The sequence below is a fragment of the Nilaparvata lugens genome, chromosome 2 (assembly GCF_014356525.2).
Source record: "Nilaparvata lugens isolate BPH chromosome 2, ASM1435652v1, whole genome shotgun sequence".
Lineage (NCBI taxonomy): Eukaryota > Metazoa > Arthropoda > Insecta > Hemiptera > Delphacidae > Nilaparvata > Nilaparvata lugens.
In genome coordinates this window covers 95,023,127-95,037,969 of record NC_052505.1, presented here as the reverse complement: position 1 = coordinate 95,037,969, position 14,843 = coordinate 95,023,127, and the positions used below count along the sequence as shown (strand labels likewise).

Sequence of the window (14,843 nt, the reverse complement as noted above, 5' to 3'; positions counted from 1 at the left end):
GAAGTCATGCTTGCAATTAGGACAGCTAAGGGCAATAAAGCTCCAGGGCCTGACGAAATGCCAACAGAGATTATAAAGTTAATTGGAGAAGATCAGATTGGGGTGTTGGTGGACCTGTACAACACTGTATATAACACTGGAGTTATCCCTAGAGAGTGGCTCAAATCAACCTTCATCACACTGCCAAAAAAAGCAAATGCTAAGGAATGCAAAGACCACCGGATGATTAGTCTGATGAGTCATACCCTTAAGATATTCCTGAGGATCATTCACCGGAGAATATTCAGAAAAATCGAGCAAGATCTCAGTGAAACCCAATTTGGCTTCAGAAACGCATTGGGTACAAGAGAGGCGCTGTTTGCATTTAACGTTTTGACTCAAAGACTCATGGATGTCAACCAACCAGTATATGTGGCCTTTCTTGATTATAACAAAGCCTTCGACAAAGCTCGCCATAACCATCTCATAAAGCTGATGAAGGATAAGAACATGGACAAGAACGATATCAGAATAATAACATACCTCTATTTTAATCAGACCACCAATTTTAGTTGATAATGAACTTTCCGAGGAGATAGATATAAAACGTGGAGTAAGGCAAGGATGTGTGCTCTCACCCTTACTGTTCAATCTGTACTCAGAAGACATAATACAAGAAGCTGGAAGGTCAAAATACAACAGGAGTGAAGGTAAATGGGAAGATCATTAATAACATAAGATACGCAGACGATACAATACTAATAGCGGAAACCTTAGAAGAACTACAAGGTCTACTGGATCAAGTAGTAAAGACCAGCGAGGAGAGAGGGCTAACACTGAACACCAAAAAGACCAAATTTATGACAATAACGAAACACCGACAACAACCAGAAACACTATGGATTGGAGGCGAGCTAGTGGAGAAGGTCTGCAAATATAAATACTTAGGAACAATTGTCACTGACAACAATGACTACTCCGAAGAAATAAAATCAAGAATTGGACAGGCTAGAGCTACTTTTAATAAAATGAGGAGTGTACTGAGTAGTACTGATCTTAGCCTGCATCTCAAATTAAGAATGCTTAAAGGCTAAGTATTTCCAGTTCTATTATATGGAATGGAAGCCTGGATTCTTAAAAAGAACGACACCGACCGGCTAGAAGCATTTGAGATGTGGGCTTATAGAAGAATTCTCAGAATAAGGTGGACTAGCAGAACAACCAACAAGGAAGTATTAAGAAGAATGGGAAAGGACAGAGAAATCATGATCACCATCAAAATCAGGAAACTGCAATACCTGGGTCATGTAATGAGAGGAGAGAGATATACACTTTTGCAAAACATCATACAAGGAAAGATACAAGGCAAAAGAAGTATAGGAAGAAGACGGATCTCCTGGTTAAATAACTTGAGACAGTGGTACAACAGTAGTTCCATTGATCTTTTCAGGGCGGTTGCCTCAAAAATCAAAATTGCCATGTTGATAGCCAACCTTCTTAAAGGAGATGGCACATAAAGAAGAAGAAGATTGTACATATTAAAAGTTTCCTTTAGAGGCGCACTAAGAAATCTTTTAGCAATATTTTAACTCTAAGGGTGTTTTTTAAGGGTTTAAAGCTCGTCTTTTAGCATGTATATTCTTCTTATTCTCTTAATTATAATTGAAAAAAGGCCATACCATATTATGTTAATATAGAACTATAATCTAGAGAGATCGAGTACCTCTTCGAAACAGTTGTTAACTGGTAACTAAATTAATAATTTTGTCAGGTTGGCATTAAGTTGAGTTGACTTTGTTAGGTTAGCGCCAAGTTGAAGATTGAAATGCATTTATCTCGGAAAAATTGATTGGGCACTGCTACTTAAATCAGAGCTATTCCTGGGAATATTATATTACTAGCTGTCAGGCTCGCTTCGTTCGCCATATCCGTTCAGTCTGGACCCCCAACTGGATCGTCCTAACACATGATAAAAATGAAAAATGCAGGCGAGCAAAGTGAGCCTGCTGATCTCATTCTTGGATGATCCAGTCGGGGGTCCAGGGGGCGGAGCCCCCTGGCTACATGGATATGGCGAGGGAAGCGAGCCTGACAGCTAGTGATAAATATTTTCAAGAGAGAATTTTTCTAAATTCTTTTTCTCAGCTGGAAGAATATATCTTCTGAAAAAATCTCTTTGTAATAAATCACAATAAATAATTACCTGGGCTGAGAAAAAACAATTTGTTGTTGAGAAGGATTTCGTCAGCTGGACTTTTCTGATTCCAAATGTAGCTGCATATTATCTCGTGTTATGAGAATGAAAAGTTGTTGTGAAAATTGAAACAAAATGTTTATAAGCATAAATGAGTATATTATCATTTATTCATATTTTTTCAGGGGTAAAATTCTATTTTCCTGAAATAATAAAGATGAGGGATATCTTCAACATCTACGGAAGCCAGCTTTAAAGATTGCTTTTTTAATACTTAACTTCTAGTCTTCTTAGATGGGTGCAGTAGGCTGCTCCCCATGCCATATGAGAAGCCTCGTTTACATTGGTCAAGTTACTTGAATCAAGTTAACTTGATTCAAGTCAACTTGAATCAATTTTGGTGTTTACACTATATGAACGATTTTTGCAAACTTGAATTCAAGTGGAGGGATTGGTGACATTCCTAATAATTTTGTGTAATAATTGTTGTTGTCTGCAGTGAAAATGGCCGTCACTCCTGATGATGTAGCTGATGCTCTCCGTCAAGTCGTTGCACTGGTAGTACCATTAGTAAGTAATATTACAGAAAATGCATTAAGAAAAATTAAAAGAAGAAGAGGAAGATTATGGGTAGGTACGGAGTTGGATTAGTCATAGATCAGTACTTGGAGCCTCAAACAGCTTACTCAGAGAATTAGCTGTAGAGGACGTGGATTCATACAGAAACCACCTAAGAATGACACCACAAAAGTTTGATGAACTTTTGTCTTTGGTTGAAAAGAAGATTACAAAAAAGGATACAATGTTGAGGCTAGCAATACCGGCAAAAACAAGACTTGAAATAACTTAAGGTATTTAGCTACTGGTGACAGTTTCACTTCTTTGCAGTATCTATACAGAGTGCCAAAAAGTACAATCAGCAAATTCCTACCTGAAGTTTTGGCAGCGGTTTACGAAGTACTTGAAGAATATATTAAGGTAAACTAAAAACACATTATATTTTATAATTATGTTTACTGTTACAAGTAGGATGTCAATTAATTTTTAAATGCTTTCATAATCACAATTGTTGTCAACAACAATTTCTTCCATAACCATAACATTTTCGGAATCATTTTTTTCTTTGTCGGTTTCTAGTAAGAAACTGGTTTGCAAAGCAGTAGAAAGTAAGTCGTTTGAATTTTCTTGGTGATGAATATCTTCCACATCAGTTCTGTCAGATCCAGATACAGAGGTAGCTATGGTTGGTGATGGTGAATAATATCTGTGAATTTGCATGTTTCAATTCAATGATTCCATTCTTGCAGTTATAAGAATGTCTTGGATAGCTTTTTGAGCCTTAAGAGAATCGATTGGGTTTAATTGCCCCAATTGTGCTGAAACGTACTCTCCAAAATGAGACAGTTCATCACTAGTGTGTCTAACAGAACCATTTTTGCCAGCTGGCTTAACGTTTTGCGATATTACATGTAGTTTATCAACTATGTGTTCAACAGCACGTATTTCGGATATTTTTTGCTTTTTGGAGCGTGGAGGATGCATTCCAGGTGTTTGAGATTTAGTTATTTTTTGTTGTGGTTGAACAATTGGAGAACTTGGAGAATCCACATCCTCTATATTGTCAGTCCCAGATGCGTCAGTAAGTGTGGGCAGAATTTGGAATTCCTTATCCTGAAATGAAACAGAATAACTGTACAAAATAATACAAATATCCTGAAAAAAATTGAGGCAATACATTTTTTTCAGGTGCCAAGTACAAAGGAAGAGTGGGAGTTGGTGCAACGCAAATTTGAAGTGCAGTGGAACTTTCCCAATTGCATAGGAGCAATTGATGGGAAACATGTCCAAATTAAGTGCCCTGCTGAGAGCGGTTCGATTTACTACAATTACAAGGGTACATTCAGCATCATACTGTTCGCATTAGTTGATGCCGAATACAATTTCTCATACATAGATGTCGGTGCTAATGGAAAGTCAAATGATGGTGCAGTTTTTCAAGCATCAACATTGAACATTGCAATGGAACGTAACACCATTAATTTACCACAGAATGCGGTTGTTGTTGCAGATGATGCATTTCCTCTAAGAAAGGACATACTGAAACCTTTCAGCAAACGTAACTTAACAATTTCAGAAAGAATATTCAATTATCGACTTTCTAGAGCTTGTAGAGTTTCGGAAAATGCTTTCGGCATTTTAGTTGCTAGATTTAGAGTATTCAAACAGCCTATTGCATTGATTCCTCAAACTGTAGATTTGGTTGTCAAAACTTGTTGTGCACTTCACAACTGGCTACGCAAATCATCAGGGAAATATTACCTTCATCCTTCATCTGTAGATGTGGAAGACATGACAACATGCACAATCATACCAGGCACATGGCGCACCACTCTCAATACATCATGTCTGTTGAGGAAATCGAAACTGACTTCGACAAATGCTTACAAACAAGAGCTCAAAAAGTTTAGAGAGCAGTATGAAAATTTCTTCTGTTCAAAACAAGGGTCACTACCGTGGCAATGGAAGTGGATTGGTGCTGATCAACCATCGAACAGCCTTTAACTTTGTACAAATGTAATATGTTAGCCTTTCCTGTATGTTGTATGCTGAAGGTACTCAGTTAAAATACTATTACTGCAATATTTGTATGTAAATATGTAACTCATAGTATATAAAAGCATTTTATTAATAAATTATGTGTAGACATAAAGAAATGTAGTTTTTACTTACCAGAGTTGAAGTAGAAGGTCTGCTGGACGAACGACCCATTAAAAACTTTGCAGCATGGAACCAGCTAAGTTTAGGTTCGTACAGTTCATCTGCAGCTGAACCAGATTTTTTGGATTTCGCAATTTTAATGCATTCTTGGCTGACAATGGTTTTGATTAGTTTTATTTTGGCTCTTACCACATCCAAGGTGATGTCGGGAAAATTGGTTTTCAATTGGTCTACCAAACCTTTAAATCCGGCATCTCTTAAATTCCTCAAACCCGAGTTCCACAGTACAGGATAGTTTCCATACACCTCCAGGAATTCAATAATTTGATCACTTGTCCACTTAGCACTTTTTGAACTCATTTTTAGAAAGATGCTTTTAACATTAACAATAACAAAACAACACCACTCAACGTGACACTAGATTTTTAGGTTAATCCTTGAAGCAAGTGAACTTGAATGTGTGTTTACACTGGTCAAGAGACCTTCCTACTTGTTCCAAGTGCAGCCAACTTGACTCCAAAAATCAAACATGTTCAACTTTTACTTGACACTTGAATCTAGGAGTCAAGCACTACTTGAACGAGGTAAAAATCACTTGAAGAAGCGTTTACACTGTTCAAGTTACTTGACTTCAGTAAACTTGATTCAAGTAACTTGACCGATGTAAACCCCGCTTCTAGCAGGGAGAGGCGAGATTCTACAAGTAGTCCAGGCAACGAATGCTCAAAAAAGGTACAGAAAGAAAGGTTTGGAACTCATTTTTGACCCCTCAGCTCTTCTAAGGTGTAAACATATTAAAAATCCTCACCCCTACACAAATTCTTAACAAAGCAATTGAGACATCTTCTACGTTTGTTACAAAAAATGACCATGGAAGTACATTTATGCCTGGACTAACTATTTATTTCTGAAGATACTTGGACATTTCAAAATCTTATCCCATTATATTAAGTGAGCAATTTCTGTATATCTGTTTATATTTTCATATCTGGTTATCTGGTTATTTATGTTCAATGGATCTCAAAAATGGCTCTAACGATTTCCACGGAATTTGGAACATAGTAGGTTTATGATATAAAAATTCGATTGCACTAGGTCTCATCCTCGGGAAAACTTGCTGAACGACATTAAAAGGGTAATACAACCTTGGCTGAAACCTTAGACCAGTTATAGAATAGACACGCCCCATTGTATATTCATACTGAAAGTCGATGAAGCCAACATCTACAGCCATATCGCCCCATTGTGACGTCAGCATCAGATAGAAAACTTTTCTGTAGAGTTTGTGAATTAGATAGATCTTATCTTTCTATGTTGAGACCTGAAACTGTGGAGTGTGCTAAGATAACAAAAAGAGACAGTTACTAATAGTTTATCTGATTATTATCATACAATAATTTTGAAAACAAAAACTACTAATTATCTGTTCAAACTATTAACAGACATCTTATATGCTGTACAAAATATACATTTTTTATAATTATATTCAGACTAAGGTATTTTAGTCAATTTATTTGCTAAAAATTCAAGACAAGCAACCCTACAAAATGAAACTAGAGTTAAACTGCAAATTTAAAATAGATCGTCAGCAGCAAGTTCTTTAAAAATAACTATATGATTTTAATTCCTAATATATTATAATTATATAATAATTATAAGTTCTCAATTACAATGGCAAAACTGCATCCTTAAAACAGTTTCAACTGCATCAGTTTCATTCAACTCTTGAACTGGGTATCATGAATTGCTTTTCAAATTCTTGCCATTGTTTTATTCTTTTTTGAAATTAATTATTTGTTTTGAATTCTAACTCTCTCTTAGTTGAATTAAAATATTAGAGGTTGTCGCACAAAGACTAGGTATCAAAACAAATAATTACCAAATACAAATCTAGGTATCCAGTTTGGTATACAAGGAATATAATTCAAATGATTAAATCTAAAAATAAGTGTGCACATAAAAAATCGTTCTCCAGATACTACTTTATCAAATTCATAGATTTAAGAGCATCAATAAAATCAGGAATAAATATAGCTTATCAGAGGTACATAGACTCATTACAATGCAACATTAAATCCAATATTAAACAATTCTGGAATTACGTAGAGAGTAAAAAGGAATCAAGGTCAGTGGCAGATTGTTTTGAATGAAATGGATGTAAATTGGAATATGTGGTGACCGCAATTGACCAGCTTGTTGAGCGGTGAACCTCTGATGTTTTTCCAGATCCATAATCACAAATTCAGGACGTTAGACAAATTCAGTACTGCTTTCCTGGAACAATATTGGCCTAAAAATAGACAAATGGATACACTGGCCAATATCATATCTTGTGAATTCAATACTAGGACAGATGACACATATATCAATTTTGTTACCACACTTAAATTGAAAAATGCTCAGTTGGATGATCCGATTAATGATTCTGCCTTAGCAAACATAATCCTGAAAAAACTACCTCTCTGAGTCAGAACAGCATTGGCTACACAGCCAATAACCGGTTGTAAACATCTGTTAAATCATTTATACAATATACAATCTGTGATGGCAATACCAAATCACTGGTCAGATCAGTCATACATTCAAAATCAACATAACTCAAATGTTAATGGGTATGCCGGCCAGTTCTATGAATCACCGCCATATGATCCTTCCCAAATGGCGCCTCGTTTTGAGTGTTGCGGTGAACATAACCAGAGCAATAATAAAAATAATGGAAATTTTCAGAACCACTCGGCAAACCATTATTCACAACCGGTGAATCGAAAGAATTCTTATGATGAACATGACCATTTGAATGCTAATGCCGGATATACCCATAATAATAATTACAACAGGAACTATAAACCACCACCACAACAAATAAGTACAAATTATACAATAGAGCATGCGACCCAATCAAACCAACAAAAAACACAGAAACCAACACAAGATAAACCACCACCAAAAACCGCAGCCCACCATGCACATAAAACACCCCGCAAACAACAACCCCTATTGAGTATCCTGTTCCCCACTGAAGATCCATCACCGCCGGAGAACACCAACAGCCACCAGGATCATGCAATCAAGGAGCTGGTGAATACGGAGTAGATGGACAATGTACCAGATCCACGCACAGGACCTATGCACCCGCATCAATGGATCCCACCGAGGCACATCAAGGACCCTAAGATGGAGGATTGGGAGGACGGACTACCAGACAAAAGGAGCATGCACCGCAAGGCCTGGAGATGGAAGCGACAAGGGAGGAACCATGCACGCAAATACAGTCCCCATGCCCGGTTCAAGCAGCCGAGGAGGACACTGGACAACCGACACCAGGATGGAAGACGGGGGATTGACTGCATGCATCCACGGCACATACACTTTAAAGGTTATGCTCATCTTTGGGACCAAAAAAATGGACCAAATAAATGGAATAAAACCGGAACTGCTAGGAAAACTACTATGGATTCATGCCTGGACAATAATGATGTGGATTACTTATGGAGATTAATGAAGGACAGAGAGTGGTTAATAAGTTCAAGAGAAATAAGGAATTGTATTAAGGAAGCAAAAGTACCTGACTACTATATGTTGAGAGGTTATATTATTAAAGAGATGAATGTATTGAATTACTGTTTAATGCTTGTTGTTATGGCTGTGATGATAATGAAAAGTGATGCTATTGATGTTATAATGAAGACCGTGTTATTGTTGAAGGAATTTGTTGACTGTTGGAAATCTTGTATGGGGAAATTGTTTGTTATTAAGGCTGTGATGTTTGTTAAAAATTGTGATGTTATTGAAATAATGAAGAGGATAATATTATTGAAGAAATTTATGGCCCATGAGAAATCTTGTTTTATGAAATTGTTTCCTGATATGATTAAGGTTGTTGATAAAGAAACTATGTGGATACTATTGAAAGAAAATAAATGGAAAGCTTTGGATCAATTAAAAGAAACTATTATTGAAGGAGCAAGGAGTTATTTGAAGAAGCATATAAGATACTGAGGCTTTAAATTTATGTAGGAAAAATTATCAATAGGACAGCCTCACCAATCGATAGTAGATAGCCTAGCCGCCTACATCAATATCTACAAGCAGAAACACAAGAAGAAACCAGATAGCCAGAAAATTTTACAAATCATATCATAGAATTTGAAGTAAATTTGATAAGAAGACGAATAAAAACAATATTATCAACAAAATACTGACCTACCTAAATAAATTTGGTATTGGATCTTCACCTCATGTCACCCAAATTCGATTTTTAATTTGCTCAAGCAATAGATACCTGCAACAAACCAAAGAACAATTTTTAATTATTTGTTTTCTCTCTATGCATCGTTTAAAAAAGGCCACAAAATAGGATATTTAGAAATAAATAAGATAATTACCTTTAAATGGAAAAATTGCAGAAGTTAGGTTAACTGGGATCGCATCGATAGCAAATTGTGATGTAGAAAGTATAAATCTAGGAATTGTAGACTAGCCAATGCCAACCAAATCAGAAGCATATAGCCCTTTAAACATATGTTTGTAAAAAGAAATTGTTCCCAAAACTATTTATGTTATTTATTGTATCAATTAATGTTATATATATTCATTTAGATGTTTTATATTATTATTATTATTCATATGTTGTTACCAAAAAACCTCAAGCAAAACCAGTTACCATATGAAGCCAAAACCAAGAATATAGCAAAACAAAAAATTGTACCTGTATCTAGAGAATATAATTAGAATAAGAGACCTAAAAATTGTAAATGAAGTATGAGCCCAAAAATGTTACTCAAATGTATTTAGAAAGAGATTTATTGTATAAAAATCAAATGTTGTTGTTATGTGGAAAGTAAGTTGGTATCACTGCTGAGCAGCAGATTTGAAAATGTTGTATTATTTTTAGAGAATGGAGAAATGGAATTAAGAGTTATATTTATGATATTTTTATGTTGATGAGAAGGAACTTGTTACTGTATTGATGAGAAATGGGGCATATGCAGAAAGAGTCTGTGAGTTGTTTTCGGGGGATATTTTAGGTTATGTTTATGTGTTAAAGGAAGAATTTGTATTAAAAACATTGTTGATTCTCAAAATATTTTGAATTCAAATTCGGGGGCGCTTATATAACAAATTATTTTGAATAGCAAGCAAAATCGCTTAATGGAAAGATTTTATAGGTCTCTAGCAAACAGCTGCTCTGTTATCACCGGGTGCGATATCAACAAGTGAGACATTAGATAATAATGGGTATCCTGTCTACAATTCGAACAGCCAAATAGAAAAGAATTTTATTTGCTATTTATTGAATTATATAAAATAATGAAATTTGAGGTTAGGATATAATACTTACTGGTTGGCAACCTAAATAATTGATCAAGCCATATAATTTGAAATTTAGCCAGACACCTGTGGCAAATTTTAGTTGTAAACAAATAGCATTCAACCAGAAATGGAAAAACAACTTAATAAACTTAAAAAAACTTATTGTGTCAAATGAGCATGTACAAAATATGTAAAATAAATAAAAATATTAAGGAAGTGTGTATATTCCATTGATATAGAGAATAAGATTAAGAAGAGCGATATCCGCTATGATGCCACTGTGCTAGTGTAGCTACCAGAAATTTCGGGCAAGAAGTCGGGTATTTGTATTCGCTGTGTAGAAAAAGAGCCTTTTTCAAATGATAATATTTTTTCATTGAAGCAATAAAAAATATTCAAAGTATGGTAGTTTCATGCAGTGCTTATGGATGTATGAATCTGCATGCACCAGATAAAAATATTTCTTTTCATACATAAGTATTTTTATATTTTCATCGGTCATGTTTCATGCAGGCTTAGGTTGATTCATTATCATTATTTGCCAAGTAATAAAATATAAGTTTCGGTAATATTATAATAAATATTTTATTTCCATGGATCCAATATAGGTATCCATATTCCATTCCATTAATTTGTCTTATATTGTAATATTTTGTGAACTATGAAAATATTGTATGCTACATTTGTATTATAAAAAATATTATTTGCTAAAATTGTCTATAAATTCTTCATCATTGCTATTGTTTCATTTCTCCTGTTCTTATAATATGTAGTTATTTATTATCTTATATTAAATATAGGAGTATAGAGTATAGTTAGGTACCTATACTTAAGTTGCAAAACGAATGAGAAACAGTTTCACAAAATATTGTGATAATGGTTAATTTATTATTATTTGCCATCTAATAGAATATACGGTAATATTAGTGATCTATAATTTTTGTTTTATTTTTCCCGTTCTTATAATATGTAGTTATTTATGATCTTATATTAAATATAGGAGTATAGAGTATAGTTAGTACCTATACTTAAGTTGCAAAATGAATGGAAACAGTTTCACGAAATATTGTGATAACAGTTGATTTATTATTATTGCCATCTAATAAAATATACGGTAATATTAGCGTTCAATAATAAATGTTTTATTTTCCATATCCAAAATACATGGTAATAGGAAAATATTGTAAAAATGAGATTCATTTGCTAATAGAATGGATCAAAATCTGTACGGTAGTGAGGTAGGTTCATTAAATTAGATGTTTGGTCGAGTTAAAAATAATGATCAATGAACAAATCATTGTATCATATGGTAATGGAAATGATGAAAAGTTGAAAAAAAATATATTGAAATCCATCAAGTATGTCGAAAGATGTAACGCAATGAAAGTCAATGTTTTCCCATATAAGTCTGTCTGGGCACCTGACTTCTTGCCCATATTCAATGGTGACAAGAAATGAAGGAGGCATCATGCTTCCAAATGCTTGAAAGTATAGCTTAGTCATCTAACTATATATATCAATGGTATTATTCTATCAGGCGCATGGATACATTTGTAATTTTTAGATGAGACAATCAAAATGCAGTGGCTGATTGGCGGTAAAAACGAGTCAATTCAAAAATAACCCTCAGTATTTATATAAATGATAAGAATTAGTAAGCTATCACTACTCAGTTCATGTACCGAATGTAATCTGAGTGATTATAAAATATAACACATAATATATATGTAATAGCCTAGCAGATTGACACAGACTATTTGATTATACAATGGCGTAGTAGTTGAATATTTGAATAATATGCAAATTTGGAATATGGAAGTATGATCATAGAGAATAGGGGTAGATCAGAGCCCACTTGCTTGCCAGATGTCACCAGGAACGCCACTAATCCTATAGAGCACAAGTCCCTTTTTTGTTAATAATTGTACGTTTGAAAGATTTAAGTTTGAATTCAACAATTAATTTTCATAAGACTTAGTGAGGCCATATTTAAGGCATAAGTCATACAGATATTTATTTATCCCCTTGGAGAGGACGACTTCGGCCACCAGAAAACCCGAGACGATGGAAGAATTTGGATTGCCATCATCATCTTGTGAATTTCAGCACGTGAGTTATAGTTACAAGAAATTATATATATCTAGGGTGCCCTCAGTGCTTCAAGTGAAACAAGATTTAAAAAGCTAGCTCGTCGAAAGGTTATTCAAATATTGAAATTAAGAGGCCAGACCTTTAGCCCTGAGAAATATATATTAATATATTTGAGATTTATAATTTATTAATAAATTATTTATATTAATTTGGAAAGAAGGTATATGAGATTTTATTTGACAAGCAACAGCAAGTCGATAACAGAGCTGCATAATCTAAATGCATAAATGATCAATGATTTAAGAAGCACATGGTAATTTTTTGTGCTAAAAGCAAAAAACCTAATAAGTGAGCTAATCTGTGATATTTTTTGATATAGATATATTTGTTCTAATTTTATTTTTTATACTTGTTGCTCTACATGTTTATTTATTCATTGATATTTTGTGTAATATATTTGTGTCAAATTTTGATGGTGTATCTTTCATTTATTTCCCTATCTCCATGCATGAACAATCTTATCAATCTAATTATAATCTATTTAGTTACCAGTATTGAAATATTATTAAGATTACCATCCGACTATATTCTTCACCAAATAAGTTGGTTAAGACAGTGATATACAGCATTGATTATCAAATCTTTGGAAATAATACGTTCCATAGATTTATATAAATTATCCAGTATCATTAAATCCGATTTGAAGAATCTCAAAATCATTGTATTAAGTTGTAGCAGCACAAATTCTTGCATCTGTATTTGCGGAATTTGACAAATCAGTCACAGAAATTGTGGACTGTTGGAGCAGCCGATGTCAGTAACCAACAAGAGCCGAGAACTGCGGGAGCTCCTGGGCGAGCCAGTAAGAAATTGGTATATTTATTATTCTAAGAACCACAATAAGGGTTACATATCTTGTAATTCATGCTCTACCGACTGCAGCCAAGCAGGGCAGCTCGTTATTGAAAGAAATAATGTGACACAAACATGACTTATCCAACGTGGGACTGGTGATGAGAACAGAGCTCATAAAATCATTATTGAGAGTAAATCAGGGCTGTATATCGCTGATAATTATAGACAAGTCAATACAGATTGAGATTTGTCGTGAATGGATGATGGGCAAACCTTATATTATGTTTTTATAATCAACAAATTGATAGACATTGTTTTAATAATCTTGAATACTGATATCTAGTCAATACTGACTCAAATTCATTTTATTTTGCCATAACATAATACAGATTAATAAAATAGATATTCTATCTTACATAATGGCACTACCAGTATATAGAATAAGTATTGTATTTGGCTATTTGCCTCCGCAGACATGAGATGAAAGAACACCAATAATTCTAAGAACCAGCAGAACAATCATAAAAATTACTCAAATACTGTGTTGCATATACATTCATTTTTGTTTACATTATGTTCTTTCATTTTACATTGATGTCGAATATTGCTACTTCAAAGAGCTAGACTATTGTGTTATTATACAGAGTGATTATAAAAGAACTTAACAACTTTGAAAGCACATAAATATTATTGAAATTAGTTACAGAATTAAGAAAGGTGTAATTTTGTTACAAAACACTTCATTTTAAGGTGTGGGTGTTATTTTGGTTCGATGTGACAGCCGTTGGTAATGCGACTTACATCCCACAGATCAAAGATTTCTTGCCTCACTCGTACCAGCATATTAGGCTTAAGTTGTGCAACTGTAGCGATCCGATTTCAGAGGTCATTAAGATTGTCTGGTAGAGGCGGAACATAACCTTATCCTTAATAAAATCCCACAGGAAGAAATCCATTGGTGTTAAATCCATCGCTCCAGTGAGCATGGTAGCCATGCAATTGGCCTGCATGGTAAATCCAGCGAAGTTGAAAGCAGAATTCAAAACTAAAACTTCTCCGTGGAAATGAGCTGGTGCACCGTCATGCTGAACAAGATGAACAAGTGTCCTTTTACTTTCAGCATGATGGTGCACCAGCTCATTTCCATGGAGAAGTTTTGGATTTTCTAGACATTCGCTTTCAACTCTGCTGGATTGACCGTGCAGGGCCAATTGCATGGCCACCTCGCTCACTGGATTTAACACTGATGGATTTCTTCCTGTGGGGTTTATTAAGGATGAGGTTTATGTTCCGCCTTTACCAGACAATCTCAATGACCTCCGGAATCGGATCACATTCGGATCACTGCTGTTGCACAAGTTATGCTTGATAAGCTGATACAAGTGTGGCAAGAAATCGACTATCAGTGGGATGTATGTGCATAACCAACGGCTGTCACATTGTACCAAAATAGCACCCACACCTTAAACTTGAAGTGTTTTGTAACAAAATTACACCTTTCTCAATTCTGTAAGTAATTTCAATAAAATTCATGTGCTTTCAAAGTTGTAAAGTTCTTTTATAATCACTCTGTATATTATGACAAACATTACCAAGAAGTGTTGGATTTCAACGTAAACATCAATCTAGCCGACTGCAAGCCAACATTCTTGAAGGTAGATATATTACCATATTATATTATTTCAGATGATCT

General features: G+C 34.4%; 2 protein-coding genes and 1 long non-coding RNA gene across 4 annotated transcripts; 1 reads left to right on the top strand and 2 right to left on the bottom strand.

Moving 5' to 3' along the window:
- The first annotated feature begins 2,508 nt into the window (after positions 1–2,508).
- LOC111050564 (protein ANTAGONIST OF LIKE HETEROCHROMATIN PROTEIN 1-like) lies at positions 2,509–4,912 on the top strand. The gene is given in 3 exon segments (XM_039422156.1): positions 2,509–3,018; positions 3,021–3,151; positions 3,920–4,912. Coding segments are annotated over 3 exon segments (1,056 nt in total). The 5' UTR covers positions 2,509–2,909; the 3' UTR covers positions 4,736–4,912.
- Positions 3,350–5,261, bottom strand: LOC120350062. The gene is made up of 2 exons (XM_039422157.1): positions 4,904–5,261; positions 3,350–3,844 (listed from the first exon to the last, which is right to left on the bottom strand). The coding sequence occupies exons 1-2, from the start codon at positions 5,249–5,251 to the stop codon at positions 3,455–3,457; spliced, it is 738 nt and encodes a 245-aa protein (XP_039278091.1). The 5' UTR covers positions 5,252–5,261; the 3' UTR covers positions 3,350–3,454.
- A 1,632-nt stretch (positions 5,262–6,893) lies between these two features.
- LOC120350061 lies at positions 6,894–9,336 on the bottom strand. 2 transcript variants are annotated; one of them, XR_005570591.1, is made up of 3 exons: positions 9,277–9,336; positions 9,099–9,173; positions 6,894–7,181 (listed from the first exon to the last, which is right to left on the bottom strand). It is a non-coding gene; the product is annotated as an uncharacterized LOC120350061 (long non-coding RNA). The 2 variants fall into 2 exon arrangements; XR_005570590.1 differs by having other exon boundaries at positions 6,894–7,165; positions 9,277–9,305.
- Positions 9,337–14,843: the final 5,507 nt, after the last annotated feature.